This window comes from Brassica rapa, chromosome A02 (assembly GCF_000309985.2).
Source record: "Brassica rapa cultivar Chiifu-401-42 chromosome A02, CAAS_Brap_v3.01, whole genome shotgun sequence".
NCBI lineage: Eukaryota > Viridiplantae > Streptophyta > Magnoliopsida > Brassicales > Brassicaceae > Brassica > Brassica rapa.
The window spans coordinates 11,800,410-11,820,007 of record NC_024796.2 but is presented as its reverse complement, the minus strand read 5'-3'; the positions used below and the strand labels follow the sequence as shown (position 1 = coordinate 11,820,007).

The 19,598-nt window shown below is 38.7% G+C and overlaps 3 protein-coding genes across 3 annotated transcripts; 2 read left to right on the top strand and 1 right to left on the bottom strand.

Moving 5' to 3' along the window:
• Positions 1 to 2,242: 2,242 nt before the first annotated feature.
• On the top strand, positions 2,243 to 5,267 carry LOC103852720 (receptor-like protein 12). Its single transcript, XM_009129620.3, has one exon. The coding sequence runs from the start codon at positions 2,729 to 2,731 to the stop codon at positions 5,156 to 5,158; it is 2,430 nt and encodes an 809-aa protein (XP_009127868.1). The 5' UTR covers positions 2,243 to 2,728; the 3' UTR covers positions 5,159 to 5,267.
• Positions 5,268 to 5,987: 720 nt separating this feature from the next.
• On the bottom strand, positions 5,988 to 10,764 carry LOC103852718 (SCY1-like protein 2). The gene is made up of 14 exons (XM_009129619.3): positions 10,273 to 10,764; positions 10,043 to 10,147; positions 9,855 to 9,962; positions 9,565 to 9,747; positions 9,301 to 9,427; positions 9,157 to 9,218; positions 8,978 to 9,064; positions 8,802 to 8,888; positions 8,419 to 8,532; positions 7,927 to 8,055; positions 7,709 to 7,771; positions 7,401 to 7,562; positions 7,185 to 7,303; positions 5,988 to 7,090 (listed from the first exon to the last, which is right to left on the bottom strand). The coding sequence occupies exons 1-14, from the start codon at positions 10,762 to 10,764 to the stop codon at positions 6,238 to 6,240; spliced, it is 2,691 nt and encodes an 896-aa protein (XP_009127867.2). The 3' UTR covers positions 5,988 to 6,237.
• Positions 10,765 to 11,457: 693 nt separating this feature from the next.
• On the top strand, positions 11,458 to 12,708 carry LOC103852717 (uncharacterized protein C12orf45 homolog). The gene has a single exon (XM_009129618.3). The coding sequence runs from the start codon at positions 12,077 to 12,079 to the stop codon at positions 12,581 to 12,583; it is 507 nt and encodes a 168-aa protein (XP_009127866.1). The 5' UTR covers positions 11,458 to 12,076; the 3' UTR covers positions 12,584 to 12,708.
• Positions 12,709 to 19,598: the final 6,890 nt, after the last annotated feature.

Sequence of the window (19,598 nt, the reverse complement as noted above, 5' to 3'; positions counted from 1 at the left end):
CTTTCAATATAATGACATATTATGTTAATCAAAAAAAAAAAATAATGACATATTATTTTTGTGCCATCATATTTTCAGAATTTTTTTTACCTTTAACAATTTTTAATACTTCAGCCTTATACAGTAGAACCTCTATAAATTAATATTTGATAAATTAATAATCCCTATAAATTAATAAATTTCGCCGGTCCAACTTGGGCCGGTTCAAAATTTGATACAAATCGATAAAATAATAAGATAATAATTTTTTTTAGAAACTTATATGTAAATATATGGTCCCATGAAAATTATAAATTAATAATTTATATGTATACATATTTTATATAATTAATAACCTATTATTATATTATTTGTTTTATATTCACAATGTAAGTATATTTATATTCTCTTAACACTTCATATATTTTTGATAAAATTTAGTAATATTATATCTAAAACCACATTTAAGCTCTATGCAATATATAGTATATACACCAAATAATATAATAAAATTAATATAAATTTCAAATTTCAGAAATAAAAATTTATGTCCATATACTAAAATCAAATATTTTTTTATCTTAAAATAAGAAATCTAAATAAGAATTTTTTTGTAATTACTATCTCTATAAATTAATAAAATTTCAAAATTCCAACATTATTAATTTATAGAGGTTCTACTCTAGTTAACACACACCTACCTATATATTAACAACTCGACTACCACCTAAGCATACTAATATTTAACGGCTCATTTTATTAAATTAATACATCTACCTATTAATATATTTAACACACACGACCTAATTACATTTTGTCGAGCTTACTTCTTAGTCATAAACTTGATGTTTCCTATTCTAATCATCCTCACTCAGTACATGATTCACTTTAGTATTATTAGAATCTCATCAAAAATATATCGTTCAATGATATCAATATATTGATTGAATTAAAATCAACCCCAGAGAAATATAGATTTGGGTTGAAAAAGATATATATATTTTCCAAATATATAGGTGGATATAAAATTAACCAATAACTGATGCTAACATTTCCAAATATATAGGTAACAATATAATAAATGTCTACGATATCAATACATAAATTATGATTAGAGAAATATTCGGTTATGTACTGTTATTAGTTAAATATTATGATAAGACCAAATATATTTTTAGTTAACGAAATGGTCCAAACAACTTGTATAGGTAGACTTTTTAGGATTTCTTCTCTTTTAATAGTATTGATTATTTTAGATGTTCAATATACTTTGAATACATATTAGGAATTGAGATCATGTTTGGCACAAATTGTTTTTGGTGAATGTTTCGGGTTCTATCGGGTATCCATTTAGGTTCAGGTTCAGTTCATATAATATCCATAACCCAAAATACCATAAAACAATATCCATTCGGTATTTATGCCGAATTCGGATCGGTTCAGATTCATTTTTATCGGATCAGGTTTGGTTCGGGTTTTCGGGTTCGCTTTATTTGTCCAGCCCTAACCTTGTGGGTATTACAGGTCATTGGAGAGGGTTATAAAATCATGTAAATTTACAATGATCAAAGGAGCATATGGGCCATTCTTGGTAATGGGCTCACTAGCTTTCTCTCTCGTGAGACGACGATACGACGAGTGACTACGATCGCCATCACTGTCTGTCGCCGGAGTTGTCCCATTATATCTTCTGGATAGTTAATAGCTGATTTTAATATCTTTTGATTTGTCAAACTGTTTTCTTCAGATGGACACAGTCTATAGATCTTTGAATACGATAATATATTTACTTACGGAGTTACGGTAAATAAAGCGAATAAAAATTAACTGTTTCATGCAGAACCCAAAGTCGAAAAGTTTGATTCTTATGCTAAATTGAAAACTAAATGAATGCGAACTGTTTGTAATATCTCTGCCGCCGACAGTGTACCTACACATTAAATAGATGATGGGGGTGATTGGTTGGGTTGTAACTGTAGAAAATTTACTTTAGCATTTTGTCTGTAGGATTTTTGATTTAGTTTTATGTGATGTAGCTTTAAAATTTCCTACAGTTAAAAAAATAGAGCTTTAGAAAATAATATATTTACAGCCATTTTTTGTGTGTTTTTGCTGTAACTTTAATTTTTTGGTTGTAGATTTAAAAACCAAGATAAATCATGATTGGTAGTATTTAAGGTTGTAGATGAAAATTAAAGATAAAGTCAGTTCTTACAGCCCAACCAATCACCCCCGATATGTATAGAAAATTTTGTTCTTCTGCTCAAAAGCAGACTACTAAAGTAACAATTCTAAAGTTCTCTTTCTTTTTAATCCTAAATAGTTCATGACGCTGTTAGACAAGACATATTAATAAGACAAATCATTTGTGACATATAACATGTTTTTGTTAGTAAAATTTATCCTATGTCCCTTTATTGGTGTGTAGTTAACATGCATGTTATTGTTGGTATGGTTATCAATGCGACCAATAGTTCGTGTAGCTAACCCAATGAATAAGTGACTATTTATGTAGAAAATTACGAGGCAATGTTACAAAAAAAAAAAAAAAAAAAATTACGAGGCAAGTGGCATAATTCATTAATGATAGGGGGATGGGAAAATGAACCAACCGAATTAAATAAGTTGACGCAAAACTTGCCAAGTAAAGCCAACACCAAACAGTTCTTCTTCTTCTTCTTAAAGAGATCGAGTGAAGCATTCAATATAACACACTACTTACAGTTACAACACAATCATAAACATTATCATGATGACTGGAAGCCATTGTTATTGCTTTTTTGGTATCATTTCCATCTTTTTCTCCCTCATTATCCACACTCTTTCTTCTACTACACCCCACTCTTGCCTCCACCACCAGAGAGAGGCTCTTTTGGAATTCAGAGATGAGTTTCCGATTGATGAGTTTGACCCTAATCCGTGGAATAAGAGCAGTACTGATTGCTGTTTATGGAAGGGCATCACGTGCGATGATAGATCTGGTCAGGTGATATCACTCAACCTTGTTGGAACCTTTCTAAACGGCTCTTTCAAAACTAACAGCAGCCTTTTCAGACTCCAATATCTTCGTCACCTAAACCTTAGTTACTGTGACATCCAAGGGGAGATTCCTTCTTCACTAGGAAACCTTTCTCGTCTCACAGTAATTGACCTTTCTCATAATAATTTGGTAGGTGAGATTCCAGTTTCAATAGGCAATCTAAAGCGGCTAAGACATGTTGAACTTGGGGCTAACACTCTCATAGGAGCAATCCCAAGTTCGTTAGGCAAACTAAACCAGCTTAGATACCTTAGCCTTGCGGCAAATGAGCTCACAGGAGAGATTCCTTCTTCACTAGGAAACCTTTCTAGCCTCTTAGAACTTAGGCTTTCGATTAACCATTTGGTAGGTCAAGTTCCAGATTCCATAGGAAAACTTAACGACCTAAGAGTCATTTCACTTGGTCAAAACACTTTAAATGGTGCCATTCCTATTTCATTCGCCAATTTAACTAAGCTTTATCATATTAGTCTCCGCTCTAATAACTTCACATCCACGCTTCCATCTGACATGAGTGTATACCATGATTTGGAACATTTTGATGTTGCTGCAAACTCATTTCTTGGGTCTTTCCCTAAATCCTTGTTTACAATTCCCTCGTTACAAGTTGTTTATTTGGATGATAACCAATTCATAGGACCTATAGAGTTTGTGAATACATCTTCTTCTTCATCTCCTAAGCTAGAAATTCTATCCCTTGCTAGTAACATATTCATAGGCGTAGTCCCAGAATCCATATCTAAATTTCTCAACCTTGGAGAGATAAATCTTTTCGGAAACAATTTCAGTGGACATATCCCTAGATCTATATCAAAGTTAGTCAATCTCCAAACTCTTAATCTTGCCAGCAACAACTTGGAAGGCCAAGTACCCGCTTGCTTATGGAGATTGACAACGGTGACACTTTCTAACAACTTTTTCAGCAGCTTTGAAAACCCTTCACAAGAAACACTGATCCAAGCGTTGGATCTGAATTCAAACTCATTTCAAGGACCATTCCCTCATTGGATTTGCAATACTAAAGGGTTAAGCTTCTTAGATTTGTCCAACAATCTCTTCAACGGCTCCATTCCTCTATGCTTGGAGGATTCCATTGCTTCCTTTAGTGACCTGATTCTCCGCAATAACAGCTTCAGCGGAACACTTCCAGATATCTTTGCCAATGCTATCGAGTTACGTTCACTAGACGTCAGCCGCAACCAGCTCGAGGGAAACCTTCCAAAGTCTTTGATCAACTGCAAAGCTTTGCAACTTGTGAACATGGAAAGCAACAGAATCAAGGACGTGTTTCCATCATGGTTGGGGTCTCTGCCGTCATTACATGTTCTCATCCTCAGATCAAATGAATTCCATGGGACGTTGCATCATCATGACCATGTGTTCGTTGGGTTTCAGAGTCTAAGAATCATCGATATTTCACACAATGACTTCACCGGAACCCTCCCTCCTTACTGTTTTTCCAGCTGGCGTGGAATGACCATATTGAGGGAAGAAGATGATCCATACATGGCAGATATCATCAACGAATCAGTCTTTTATCGTAACTCGATGGTAATGGTGAGTAAAGGAGTGGAGCTGAGCTTTGAGCGGATCCAACAAGACTTCAGAGCCATTGATATCTCTGGGAACAAAATCTATGGCAAAATCCCTGAATCTTTGTCTTTCTTGAAAGAACTGCATCTTCTCAACTTGTCAGGTAATGCCTTCACAAGCCATATCCCACGATCCTTGGCAAATCTGACAAAGCTGGAGACACTAGACCTATCGCGTAATAAGCTGTCAGGTCAAATCCCTCAAGATCTTGGTGAACTCTCCTCTCTGTCATACATGAACTTCTCAAGTAACCTTCTCAAAGGTCCAGTGCCACGAGGCACACAGTTTCAAAGACAAAACTGTTCTTCCTTCTCGGATAACGATAGACTCTTCGGCCTCGAAGAAATCTGTGGAAAAATCCAAGTCTCACCTCCTACATCACAGCAACCTGAGAAACTGTCAGAGCCGGAGGAAGAATTGTTCAGCTGGGTAGCAGCTGCAATAGCCTATGGACCTGGTGTGTTTTGTGGATTGGTGATCGGACATATCTTCACTTCATACTATCATAAAATTTGGTCCAAGAAAAACACCATAAGTGGTCGTTAATCTCTTATGCTGCAGTTGCTTTTAGCATTTGTAAATTGTATGTCCAACGTCTTCTTCTTCGTGTTTATACTGAATTTAAAAGATTTATAAACTTTATATTTATGAAGTATCCAGCAACTGTTAAAAACAACATATAGAGGAAAATAGCATAGCGGCTGTAAAATAAATATAACAATTGAAAACAACAAAGATATAAACAACTTGTTAACCCGAAGAAAGAGTTTATCCATGACTACACCTTTCATTGGAGATTAGTTTGAATTCTTCCATAGGACTAGAATATTCCAAGTTAATAAAAAGACAAAAGTCTGAAGCTGTAGTAAAGTTGATATGGTGGAAGAACCTAATCCTAGGACATCTTTACTCTGCATGACAGAATCCCAGTCTTTGCTACACGACCAAACACTAACCTTGAGTAGTCACAATTAGAGCCTTGGTCACGATAAGTCCAATAAAGATGGCTTGTGAATCACTGGACTTCAACATAGATGTGACAGTGCAACCTCTAAAAGACTCGTTTGTATTATTATTATTTTTGATTAGTTTGTTTGTAACTTTTTATGTAATGACTTTGTAAATAGACCCGTTTGTTGGTTTTTGATAGTACATATAAATCTTGGCTACACAGCCCAATAAAAAGTTCTCTTAAATACAAAACTTACTATATCCAGTTCTGTTTAACTGGTGCGTACAAACTTATTTTTCTTCTTTTCACACTTCCCCACACGTCAATCATACTAACATTTACCCACAAGTCCATAACAATTTAAATTTTTTTAAAAGAGAAATGGAGATTCATTCCGTATATAACACTCATTGTATATTTAACTGCCGCCAGAAAAGAAAACTCGTATACATGAACATAGTGTAAAAGCAGTATAATGAAGCAACGGTGCGAGCGAGAAAATAAACAGAACAAAAAAAACTCATACAGTTAGAGAGAGACGGAAACAGCCTGAAGTTGTAGTAAAATTTATACGTGGAATAACCAATCTCGAAAGATGTTTACATAACATCTCCATGTGTATATGCTTCTCTTCACTATAAATGACCAAACATCAACCCCCGAGTGCCTTTGGTCATAGTAGATCCAATAAAGATGGTTGTGAACCATTGGACTTTGCAGTAGAGGAGCCGGTTCCACCTCTACCTCTTCCCCTTCCTCTTCCCATTGCTGACGAAGGTGGTGGCGCGAGTTTCATTGCAGGCTGCCCGGTTTTGCTTGAACCGAATATGGAGCTGATGTCTGCTGGCTTTTGGTTATTGTACGAACCACCGTTGAAAGATGACATTCCTTGGCTCTGTTTAGGTAACCCAAAAGTGTTTACTGGATCCTGATTACTTGCAGAACTCCCTTGCTGAGGTGGTTTCAGGGAAGACAATGAGGCACTACTGAATGCCCAATTATCATTGCTAGCTGGTAAATTGTTGCTGAAACCAGATGTGCCATTGTTGAGACCAGTAGAAGCAACAGAAACGCTGCTGTTGGGACGTGGAGGCCAGTTAGCAAAAGGATCTAATTCATCAAAACCAGGAGTAGACGACGATCCTGTGTTCAGCTGTGTCTTATCAGCTATTGCTGGAGCAGTGAGGCTTGATGATTGTCTTGGAGGCCATTCAATGTCCACTGGAGGGCATGTGGTTGGCGCTGTTGCCTTGTTTGGCAAAGTAGACATGGTAGATGGCTGTGTTGAGGATTTGTTAAACTGATTGTTTGTGACGTGATGAGAAGACGCAGGGTTTCCCACAGCAGAAGCTTTGCTCGGAGAAACCCAATCTTCATCCCAAGCTGGACTGCTCTTGGCTGCAGAAGCAACCTTCTCTGGTGTTTGGGCTGGTGATTGAAACTGGACTCCATTGGCAACAGAATGCGGCTTCACCTCTGGGGTTCCAGAATCATTTACTGTAACTCCTCTCTTTTCCTCTATTTTTCTGTTCCAAGAGACACAACCAGATCATAAGAAAGACAGCAACACTATGGCAATGTTAAGGACGTGAAAAGAATATTCAGAACAGTAATGCATACCTGAGAATATCCTTGACAAATAGCATATATTTGGCAAATTGCTGGACGTTTAGTTGTTGGGCAGTGAGAAGAGGCATCATCAGGGTAAGCACATGTTCCGCTGTGAATTCAACTCCATACTAGAGAACAATGACAGAGAAATAGTGATGATGCTATCGCAGTATTCAAGAGGTTCAAATTTCAGATGTTAACGTGAAATTTGAGCCTGTTTCGTACCTGTTTCAGAATTGCGTTAGCGACAGCAAGGGTACACATAAGGGTAGGTGCAGAACGATCAACAGCAGTACACCGCTGGATTGTTTGCAGAATTTCAATGACAGCGGGTTTATCAAGCGTTTGAACCAGCTCTGCTAAGCAGAGCAAAGCATTTACTCTGACCTGTGCAAGAAGTACACTCCAATCAATTTTTACATAGGATGATGGAATCTGCTTACCAAGTTTTCTCATTCCTATTTTCAACTATCGAAGGACACTGATATTAAAAGAAAACCAGGATGATATGATTAAATAGGTCAATAACATACCGCAGCAACTGTGGTTTTGAGAGCCAAGCCATGAACGCGAGGTAAAATTGCTTGCTTCACAACCTGCAAGACGAGAAAAAAAAAAGAAAGATAAACTAACTAAAAGCCTAAACGTGTGTGACACTATATATGTGCAAGCCATAGATTGAAATTGAATCTACCCTTCTGGACAGAAAAATTCTTATAATTAAACATACGAAGAAAGCATTGAGCATTACCTGACCATCGAGTTGCTTAGCGACAGATGTTGATCTTTTAAGAACTTCCTCCTGTATGCGGACATCGTTATCATTGTAGGCTCGGAGAAGCAAAGGGAGAACATGCGATACAAGATGCTCACTATCAGTCTGAAAAAGTACACAAAAATATAAGCCAAGCAAGGATCTTACCCTGATATAAGCCAAAAATATGCAATAGATAAAAAAAAAAAAAAGTGATTTCAATGCATATTTACAACTGGTATTCAGAAACATAGATAAGCCAATCTAACATCAATATGGAAGCTTTCAACCAAATTACCATAAATAAAAGATGTGTCTAAATAGAGAAATTGAGGCCCCGTATGTCTCAGTTTATGACAGAATAAAAGAAATCTTTTACACTGATTATAATGTCCTACTGTATCCAATCAGAAGATCTTAAGCATAAATAAACATGTGCACGGTAAGAAAAACTTAATGCAGTGACTCATACACATTGATCAACTTTACCTTGTTAATAATAAGCTCTGCATGCTTTACAAGCAGCAGTAATGTATCTCCAGAAGCAGTGCTCAGAAGAGGAACAAGAGCGGGCAGTGTTATCAACTCAAAGTCATTCCTATCCTGTAAATGTAATTATCAGGTTGGTCAAGGAAACTTCAAAGTTTTGTACAAAGTTACAGGTTGAGAAATAACAATGAATTATCTAACAACATACACCATTTGTTACAACTAAAAAAGTTAAGGAGAACCTTTGCTCGGCTCGGATACAAGGATACAAGTAGAGTCAATAATAAGAAAACTAGTTTTATCTAGAAACCACTGAGTTCTATATATCAACAACAATCTAGTGAAGAAGCACATGGGAGACTGATTATCAAATTTAAAGTTACCTGAGACTGTGCTATAGTTAGAACCATTGGCAAGATGATTGGTTGCAAAACCAAATTCCGAAGTTCAGCACAAAGAGGTGGAAGCACCTATAATGCATGATAAACTCTGCTTCGCTTAGTTGTTGAATGAAATATTTTTCTATCAAGTCAGCAAAATAAGTCAGTAAAGTGACTACCTTATACCGTAATACACGGGAATCAAAATCCTTCCACATATCTGATAATGCTTTTAAGAACTCGGACTTCTGCATGTTGTCTCTTTCCTGACATAAAAAAATAAAAGTGTTCCGAAAAGGTTATCACATGTGGAGATACAAACAGCCAGTTGAAACAAAGATGGAAAGTGTACACGTACAAGCATGTGGTCAAGGAAACGGAGAGCACGTAACCTAGCGTCGCTTCGGAAAAAACTAGATCCTGCAGAGTGAGAGTTCAAGGCAAAAATGTAAGTAAGAAGCTGAAAAAATCAAGAAACCTCATCAAGAGTATGTCCTCTTACCTGTGAAGTCTACTGCTGTTGGTCTAAAGGTTTCGTTCATTGATAGCATTCTTTGCAAATCAGATACCAAGTCCGAAGGTATAGATGAGAATGATTCATTTGTTATATAGTTCAACGTGTTGAGATACTGCAAAATATTTCAAGAATAATCATCATTAACCATGTGAAATCCACAGAAATATTACTATTCTAGTGGATGACTAAAACTACTCCTAAGATATAAAGCATGAGACAATAGGTCAGAACCAGGGTTTTGAGAGTTACCATCTTAACATTGTTATTGCAATCTAACAACGGTTTCCTCGCAACCAAATGATAGGCAAGGCATCCAAAACTGAAAATGTCTGAAGAAGCTCCAGCTGAAGGACTTTTACTGCGCACCAGTTCAGGTGCAGTGTAATTTAGTGATGGCTGGACCGGCAGTATTGAATCCTCGACATCATACTCCTGCACGGTCCATATCAAAAGACAACCATCATATCTCGCTTGTACATTTGAATACAGGAAGTATAACTACAGAAGTCTAGTAACATTTAAAAGTTTAAACTCAGTACAGAATAGTGGAATGACTGCATGTTATCTAAATTCCCAGCTTGTGCTGTCGAAATAGCAAAGCCAAACCCGGCAAGCTTCCAAGAACCAGATGAAGTAATGAGAACATTCTGCAAGGAAATTACAAAATCCACATGTTAACTAAACATATACGAAGACAAGAAGCAAGTAAAAAAATTGAAAAAATAACCTCAGGAGATATGGCTCGGTGGATGAGTTGGGCATTACTGTGGAGAAAGTTCAGTGTCTCTGAAATCTGGAGAAGACCATGCTTCACCTCTAACAAGCTCATCTCCTACACAATCATTGCAAATAATAAACAAAACAAATCAGCATTACTAAGAGAACGGATAAGTTTTCTAGCTTTCTTCTGAGTTTAATTCGCGAGTTTCTATACTAAGAGAGGACAAGAAAGCTCACCATTGACTTGAGATCTTTAGGCACATCAGCCACATTCTCAACATTCCCAAGCGCGTTAGCCACAGAGGCAAAGAGCGGCTCAGTAACCAAAGCCATAGCATTCTTATTCTCATCGAGCGCCTGCACCACGTGCACCACACCTGGATGCCTCAACCTCACCAGCTTCCCCGCATCCCCTCGGATCAGATCAAGAAACGCGTCTTCCGCCGCCTTAGACAGCCCCGCTCGGAGACGAGCCTCCGTCAAAGCGCGTTTATCAAGCATCCACACGCAGACCGTCGGGTACTGCTGCGATCGCGTGGCGTCACGCGCCTTGGCTGCGTAGAGCTTCCAGGCGAGGCCGGGGCCCGCGGAGCCGATCTGGTGGACGAGCTCGTAGTCCTGGAGAGGCTTCGGGCCCGTGACTTCCTGGACTGTGGTGTGAACCGTCTTCTCGATCACGGCGGCGGTTCTCGCCAGAGCTTCGGTGAAGGTTTTCATGTTGATCGACATTTTCTAACGGATTTTGACAGTTGCTCCGTGAATGTTGTTGCAGAGGAGAGATCTAAGTTGGGATCGAGGAGGAAGACGATGGAGGATTGAAGCAGAAGTCTGCTGGATCGAAGATCAGATCGTCTTCTTCCTCCTCCTCCCCACCACCTCTCGTCGTCTGATTGATTTTTATTTTCCTTAAGGAAAAAAGTTTCTCAGCTACACCATGTATACTATAATATGGTGCAAACCATCTAGAGTTTAGAATTGTGTCGAAACCTACACGATGTATATGATAAATACATGCCACATATACGACGTTAATAAAAACATGGTGCCAACATCATAACGAGGTTTAATTGATTTTAGTTAAAATAATTGGGGTCAGCTCGTAATTAAGTAAAGTTAAACTCCAATTAACAAAACCCGACCCGAACCAAACGAAAAATCCGACCCAGACTTAACCATTTTCCCCAAATCGATTTCATTTAGAAATTTAGGGTTCCAAACAAGAAAAAAATTGGGAGTTTCGAAAAGAGAGTGAGAGATTCGTCAGAGACAAAGAGAGATTGCAGAGACAGAGAGAGATCGATTCAGTTTCGGTGAAATCGAATCCGGATGTGGTAATTGAAGAAACAAGGCGACAATGAGGTAAGAATCCAGCAATAGTCTTTTTTATATTTCTTTTCTCTCACTCGTTTTTAATATTTTTATTTATTTGCTAAACCAGTCCTTTTCCTTAACTTGAGATGGAAGTAACCTTATTATTGTCGGCGGTTACCAGTATTCACCGGAGCAGCAAAAAATTTTGAAATGGTGAAACCAGAACCGGTACTGGGCAAAGCCGATGAAACATTCGTTTAGGACCTCCAAAATTTTTGAAAAAAAATACATATACATAGGTCTCAAATTTTTTTAAAAAGCTTCCAAATTTTCTTAAATTTTTTTTTTCAATAAAATTATTATAAAAATCGTCTAAGGCTCTCCAAAATCTCAGGGCCGACCCTGGGTGAAACCGATTCGAATCTTAGAGAAATGAGATACACTTGTCATCATCTCCAAATAGAGGAGGACGATGATCGGAGCTCCGGCTATCAACCGGTAAAGCCAAAGTCTGACCCGTCGATGTTCCCATTTTGTCCTTTTAAAGTAAAAGTTAAAATTACATTTTACCGTTATAAGATTTTTTTCTTTTTAGTTTATATAGCCGCGACTGCTAGCTAGTACCGAAACCCTAAAGCTATAGCGGCGATTTCACAGGCGACATCAAGCTCCACCGACGCAAACTCTTTTTCTAGGTACACTTCTCTTCTTCTCCAAAGCTTCAAACATCATGGAAGGGAAGGGAACTTGCAGAGACTTACTTGAATTGGAACACAAGAATCCATCATCTTCTTCCTCTGCTACCGATTCAGCACTTTTGATCCGTAAGGAGACCAAGAAGAAGAGGGAGGAGGCTCGTCCATCGAAGCCAACGATAGCTCCAGTTCCCAAAAGCGAGTTTCTCGACAAAGTCAAAGGCTTTCTGGGGGTCATGGCGGAAGCTAACAAAAAGTTGGAGCAAGAAACAGAGGAAGGAAACTCTGAGGCTTTTGATATCGAAGCACTTACGGGGAACGAATCTCAGGTTATTGAGATGGATTTGATGCTCGGTGTCGCTGATCTCAACACGCCTGAAGCAGTCAGTGCGGCTGAAGCGGCTATTGCCGGTAATGGTGTGGCTAATGGAAGTGGAGGAGATTCAAGCAGCGATGAGAGTGATGGTGATGATGATGAAAAGATGAGCTCTTTGGGTGAAGAAAGTAGCAGAAAAGGAACCAAGATAATGGAGCTCTCTTGAGATAATATTTTCTCTTTTCAAGTTTTATACTTTATATGTTACACTTACCTAATGTTATCATTGAGATTCATCGTTGTGTTTTGTCGAAAAAGAACACTTGGCAATTATGATTAGTTATAACCGTGGTACTGCCTGGTAACTTGTCTGTCAATGGAGGCTTTTCCCCCATCGATGGACGAACGCATTTGAGAGTAATGGCTGCACATGTAGTAACCATAGCTTCTGTAGAATCAATTAACCATAGATAAGACACGTTTTATATAGACATACAGATAAGTCCAGACGCTATATTCTTTCGGGAGGGAAACTATCTTATATCTTATATCTACTTCTTCTAGCAGAAACTTGCATGAATAGAAGAAAACAGGATTCGGAAACCAACATAATAATACCCTTTACTATTTTGGTTGTGAAAGATTAGACTGAAGAAGATATATAGTTTTGCAAAATGTACCTAGGGCTGGGTGGAGCAGCTCAATCTCCTCAGGCTTGTCATTCAACTTTGACATCACCATACGGGACATACCTGAGATCATCCAAAATCATACAAATCAAAGTCCTGCCGCTGCAATCAAACTATAAGATTGACCAAGAAGAGTTGACGGTTTACCGGATTTCTGACTCCATCTTCTCACGAGCAGGTTAACCGATATATATATATATATATATATATATATATATATATATGTATTCAGATATTAAAGAGCAACTAAAGGTAGCCAATATGTTGAACATATTTGCAGGCACTTGTTCCTAAGATTTTCAACCCGCGCCATTATGGTAAGAGCCATAAAAGTTAAAAAAATTGGCAATGGTGCTCAAACAGCTCATGGGAGAAAGTGACAGGTCAGGTTAAAAGAGTGATATATATCACCTGAGTCCAGGTCAGACCAGTATTATTGAGAACCAATCAACCAAAACACGAATATGTTTTAACTCCGGCAGAGAATTAAATTCACTTGACAAAGAATTGCAAGACAAGTTAAGGGTGGTAACTGTTCACAAAGTCAAAGAGCACCCATTTCCTGAAAGCCAGAAACAGATGATCAATCATAAACTGTAGTAAAAGAACATCTTTTAGAATATTTACTTTTCACTTTTGCCTATTGTTAGTTTCGTTATTTCCATAACTTCCTTTATGTAATACTTGCTTACCAAGGTTTGTTCCTATTTTAAAGGAGACATTTGATTTCAATAAAAGATCATCCATTAGAGATCAAGAAAGGAGTTGTCGTTTCTTTTAATAAACGAGGAGTGTTTTCTCGAATTACCGTAGTAGGAGTTTTGTTAGTATTCTTCAATAAACTAACATCTTGATAGAAGATCATATATAGTGGTGTCTATCACATTATTTTATAGCAATGTCACAGAATAGTACCTCCCAGACAGAAATCAAGTTTCCAGTTAAGTCCAGCAGCTTCAAATCTGGAACAGAGGAAGCAAATGAAACAAGCAATGTCAAAAAATGTTCAGCTTCTAATCCCAAGTCAGATTAAACTCCAAGAGAGATAACACCAAGAAAAGGAAGAGAAGCACTGTTAAGCTCCTGGATCTTGTCCCCTCCCAAAAGCTGTATCGAAACACGTTTATTCTTTGCAGACATAACATACATTTCCTCCCTCTAACAACAGCAAAAAAGAGATTCACTTCATATTCAAAAGGCATGTGCTATGAACAGTTGTAGGTAGAGAATATAAACCAATATTAGGGAGATAATCCCTACGTTATGGATTAACTTCAAAGTTGTGTTATCTACATGTAATATATTAGAGATAAGTCCAAATAGCTTGCGTATCAAGGCATCGCTATGTTGTATTTAAGAAGAGCCTTTGCTCACGTTAATATCAAGTCAATAGTTTATCAATCTCAGTTTTGCTTTACATGGTATCAGAGCAATTCAATCCTGCAACCTAATTTTTTTTTTTTTAGATCTCTAGCACATCAAGTCGATGGCTGGTGACGATGATTCTTCTGTTACTAAAAGCAGCAGTGCTCCAGTGGAGCTGCCTGTTACAAATTCAAAGTCGACATCTCCGTTCTCGTTGTTTGCTTCAGACAATCCTGGAGCGCTTATCACATCTGTGATGTTTACTGGTGATAATTACAATGAATGGTCTACGGAGTTGATCAATGCGTTGAGGGCAAAACGAAAGTTGGGATTCATTGATGGAACAATACCAAAACCATCTATTACTGATTCAAATTTCGAACTTTGGTCCTCTGTTAACTCGATGATTGTAGGTTGGATTCGTTCTTCTATTGAGGCACGCGTTCGATCGACAGTTACGTTTATCTCAGACTCTCACAAGCTTTGGGATAACTTGAAGAAAAGGTTCTCTGTTGGCAATAAAGTTCAAGTCCACTTTCTTAAGGAGCAGTTAGCTCGGTGTCGTCAAGATGGACAATCTGTCATGGACTATTATGGCCGCTTAGCTAAACTCTGGGAAGAGTTAGATATGTACAAACCACTTCCTCCTTGCAGTTGCAGTGCAGCCGCAATTTATGAAACAAAACGAGAAGAAGAGAAAGTTCATCAGTTCTTAATGGGCTTGGATGAGGTTCGTTTTGGAGGAGTTTGTCAAGGAATTATTGCCAGCGACTCTCCGGTTGATCTTGGCGACGCTTATGCCAAGGTTATTCGTGAAGAACAACGTCTCACATCCGCAAAAGACAGGGAGACGCAGCAGAGTGCAGTTGGCTTTGTTGCAAAGAAAGAATCTTCTGAAACAACCAGCAGTTCAGGACCTACAAAACGAAGTCAATGTAGTCATTGTGGACGCAAAGGACATGACAAGTCTAATTGTTGGCAGCTGGTGGGTTTTCCAGACTGGTGGGAAGAACGGTCTCCACCGAGAGATACCAGATCAGCTCGTGGTCGTGGACGCGGAGCGTCTGTGTCTGATCAGAGTAGAAACAATGGAGCTCGTAACGCTCACGCCACCTCCTCTAATACCTCCACTTTTCCAGCGTTCACTGAAGATCAATGGAAAGCGCTTACTCAGTTACTCAATGAACAGTCCAAACCTTCTGAAAGGTTAACTGGTAAGAAACGTTATGGAGATCTTATTATAGACACTGGAGCCTCGCATCATATGACTGGAGAGCTCACATTTCTGGATAATGTTACTCCGATTCCACCATGTCCGGTTGGATTCGCAGATGGAAATCGAACTTATGCCACACATCTTGGCAACTTTCGAATTTCACACAATATCATTCTTTCGAATGTTCTATTTGTGCCTCATCTCAACTGCTCTTTGATTTCGGTCTCTAAGTTACTCAAACAAGAAAAGTGCTTTACTGTACTGACCGATACCTTATTGATTTTACAGGATCGTTTCACGAGGACCCTGATTGGAGCAGGTGAAGAACGAGATGGGGTTTATTTCTTCAAGGATGTAATGGCTGCGAGAGTTCATGTTGCTGGCTCAAATGTTGGTTCAGATGGTCGGCTTCAGTGGCATCAAAGGCTGGGACATCCTTCTTTTTCGGTGTTACCTTTATTACCTTTGTCGTTTGATTCAAATAAATCTGCTCATCACAGTCCTTATGATGTTTGTTTTCGAGCTAAGCAGACTCGAGAGATTTTTTATGAAAGCTTGAATAAAACTACTGAATGTTTTCAACTTATTCACTGCGATGTATGGGGTCCATATCGTACACGTTCTTCCTCTGGAGCTTCATATTTTCTTACTGTAGTAGATGACTTCTCACGTACGGTCTGGACTTACTTGCTTCTTGAGAAATCCGAGGTCAAGACTATACTTCGAAACTTCTGTGCAATGGCTGAGAGACAATTCTCCAAACAAGTCAAAACAGTTAGAAGCGACAACGGTACTGAGTTTACTTGCATGGCTCAATTCTTTCGAGAAAGTGGAATTGTACATCAGACATCCTGTGTTGCTACTCCACAGCAAAATGGCCGTGTTGAAAGGAAGCACAGACATATTCTGAACGTATCACGTGCTTTGCTATTTCAAGCAAGTTTACCTATAAAGTTTTGGGAAGAAGCTATTCTAACCGCAGCTTATCTGATTAACAGAACACCTACGGCTGTTCTCAACAATCAGTCTCCGTTTGAAGTTTTGTATACAACGAAACCGTCGTATGATCAGCTCAAAATTTTTGGCTGCTTGTGCTTTGTACATCATCGAGCTCGAGACAAGGATAAATTCAGCGCTCGAAGCCGCCGTTGTATTTTTGTAGGCTATCCGTGCAATCAAAAAGGATGGAAGGTTAATTTATGATCTTGACAAGAAAGAATTTCTGATCTCTCGTGATGTTATTTTCCATGAGAACGAGTTTCCATTTGCTACTTCTATGGTCAGCGTGAACAAGCCAAGTAAAACTTATCCAGTTCTATCTTTGTCGTCCGATGATGACTGGCAAGTACAAGAACTATCAGCTACAGTCGAAAGGGGGAGTAACGATGAACCAACCTTACCTCAGTCGTCTCCGGTTCTTCCTTCCTCATCTCCACCAGAACAGTCAGTTCCATCTGAAACAGAACACTCTGCATCATCTGCGGAACCGTCTAGTGACCAAATAAATCAGTCTACAACAGTCAGTCCCGAGGCAGAACATGTATCAGCTCCCTTGGAATCTTCAGACACTCCAGTCATAGTTGAAACTTTAGGGCGTGGCCACAGGAACAGAGCTCCACCTGCTAAGTTTCAAGACTACATATCTCACAATGTTCAGTGTCTCGCCGATACTAAAGAACCCCATCTCGATCTCATCTGCTCCTCATCGTCCTCCTCTGAAATAGTCCAAGGTAAAATCATTTATCCCATCAGTAATTATATTACTAATCTTAAATTTTCAGAAACGCATCAAGCCTTCTTAGCTGCGATCACTGCCTCCACTACACCTAAAAGTTATTCTGAGGCAATCAAGCATAAAGTCTGGTGCGATTCAATGAAAGAGGAGATGGTTGCTCAAGAGGAGAATGGGACGTGGGACATTGCTTCTCTTCCACGAGGAAAGAAAGCTATTCCATACATGTGGATTTATCGTGATAAGTACAATCCTGACGGCACAATACGCCGCCATAAGTCTCGATTAGTAGCTTGCGGAAACAATCAAAAAGAAGGTGATGATTTTAAAGAAACTTTTGCTCCGGTGGTTAAGATGAATACAGTTCGCTTCCTCCTTCGCTTGGCCACTGCAAAAGGGTGGGAAGTCCATCAAATGGACGTTTACAATGCGTTTCTCCATGGAGACTTGAAAGATGAAGTGTACATGAGGCTTCCTCCAGGGTTCACGCACTCTGATCCTACCAAAGTTTGTCGTCTAAACAAATCCATTTATGGTTTACGTCAAGCACCAAGGTGCTGGTTCTCTAAGCTCTCCTCTGCACTCATCAAGTTTGGTTTTGTGCAATCTTATTATGACTACTCACTGTTCTCTTATACGAAAGGAGACAAAGAAGTTCGGGTGCTTATCTACGTTGATGATCTCATTATTGCATCCAACTCTATGGAACTTATGTCCAAATTCAAAACATATTTGAGTCAGTGTTTTAAAATGAAGGATCTAGGAAAGCTTCGTTACTTTCTTGGCATTGAAGTCGCCCGCTCTGAAGAAGGAATGGTGCTCTCTCAACGAAAATATACTCTTGACCTCATTGCTGATGTTGGACTAACAAATGCACGACCTGTCGCCACACCAGTGGAACAGAATCATCATCTTGCAGCAGACAAGAGTCCATTGTTATCCGATCCAAAACAATACAGAAGACTTGTGGGACGGCTTGTATATCTTGCCAATACCCGTCCAGAGTTGTGTTATGCAATTCACTTATTGTCTCAATTTATGAAAGCACCCCATGAAGATCACTGGCATGCAGCTATCCGAGTTTTGAAGTTTCTTAAAGGCTGTCCAGGACAGGGCATTCTACTTTCTTCAGCACCCGACCTGGACATTTCTATGTATGTAGATGCAGATTGGAGTAACTGCTCTACTTCTCGACGTTCCTTGAGTGCTTATGTCGTTTTTCTTGGTGGCTCACCGATATGTTGGAAAACAAAGAAGCAAGATACTGTGTCCCTTTCTTCCGCTGAAGCTGAATACAGAGCTATGGGGTCTGCTACAAAGGAAATCAAGTGGGTGATCAATATCTCCAAGGATCTCGGTGTTCCTATTACCAAACCAGTTCCGTTCTACTGTGATAATAAGGCTGATATGCACATTGCGGCAAATCCTGTGTTTCATGAACGCACAAAACATTTGGAACGTGACTGTCACAGTGTGCGTGATGCTGTACTAGCCTGTGTCATTTCTACAACGTATGTCCACTCCAAAGATCAGATTGCCGATGTTCTTACTAAAGCTCTTGGGCGCCCTCAGTTTGAATACTTGTCTTCCAAGTTGGGCGTTAAGGACCTTCACTCTCCAACTTGAGGGGGAGTATTAGGGAGATAATCCCTACGTTATGGATTAACTTCAAAGTTGTGTTTATCTACATGTAATATATTAGAGATAAGTCCAAATAGCTTGCGTATCAAGGCATCGCTATGTTGTATTTAAGAAGAGCCTTTGCTCACGTTAATATCAAGTCAATAGTTTATGAATCTCAGTTTTGCTTTACAACCAACGCAGACCTTATTCGTCTATAGTTGAACTCGTTCGGTATCTAAGCTCCAATGCCTGAACAATGATACCACAGCTAAAAGCATCTCTAATACCTTTATGTATTTCTCTAAAATAGAGTTACATTATATAAAGAAATATAGAATAATATTATCATTTTACTCGGTCTAAAGATAAAGTAAAAGTTAACATACCTATATATTTTTTATAACTCTATTATAAAGGTATACCATTTGAGAAAATTCACTTTTATAATAGAATTATTTTACTTTAGAAGAAAATATAGAGAGAAAAATAGGTTTGGGTTAGATATGGTTTAAGATTCTATAAAGGAGCAAAGGAGGCAGAGGGACGGAACAGTTTTGTTTCCCGTCTTGATCCCTGTCAATGCCGATCCAGGCTCCAGAGTATCCTTCAACAACTC

Bases quoted from the DNA above. Each gene is read 5' to 3' on its own strand.
- LOC103852720 (XM_009129620.3), top strand. From the start codon at position 2,729: ATGATGACTGGAAGCCATTGTTATTGCTTTTTTGGTATCATTTCCATC.
- LOC103852718 (XM_009129619.3), bottom strand. From the start codon at position 10,764: ATGTCGATCAACATGAAAACCTTCACCGAAGCTCTGGCGAGAACCGCC. The intron at 9,963-10,042 runs GTTATTTTTTCA...ATTTCCTTGCAG, and splicing joins ACCGAGCCATATCTCCTGAG to AATGTTCTCATTACTTCATC. The intron at 7,091-7,184 runs GTATGCATTACT...CTCTTGGAACAG, and splicing joins TTTGTCAAGGATATTCTCAG to AAAAATAGAGGAAAAGAGAG.
- LOC103852717 (XM_009129618.3), top strand. From the start codon at position 12,077: ATGGAAGGGAAGGGAACTTGCAGAGACTTACTTGAATTGGAACACAAG.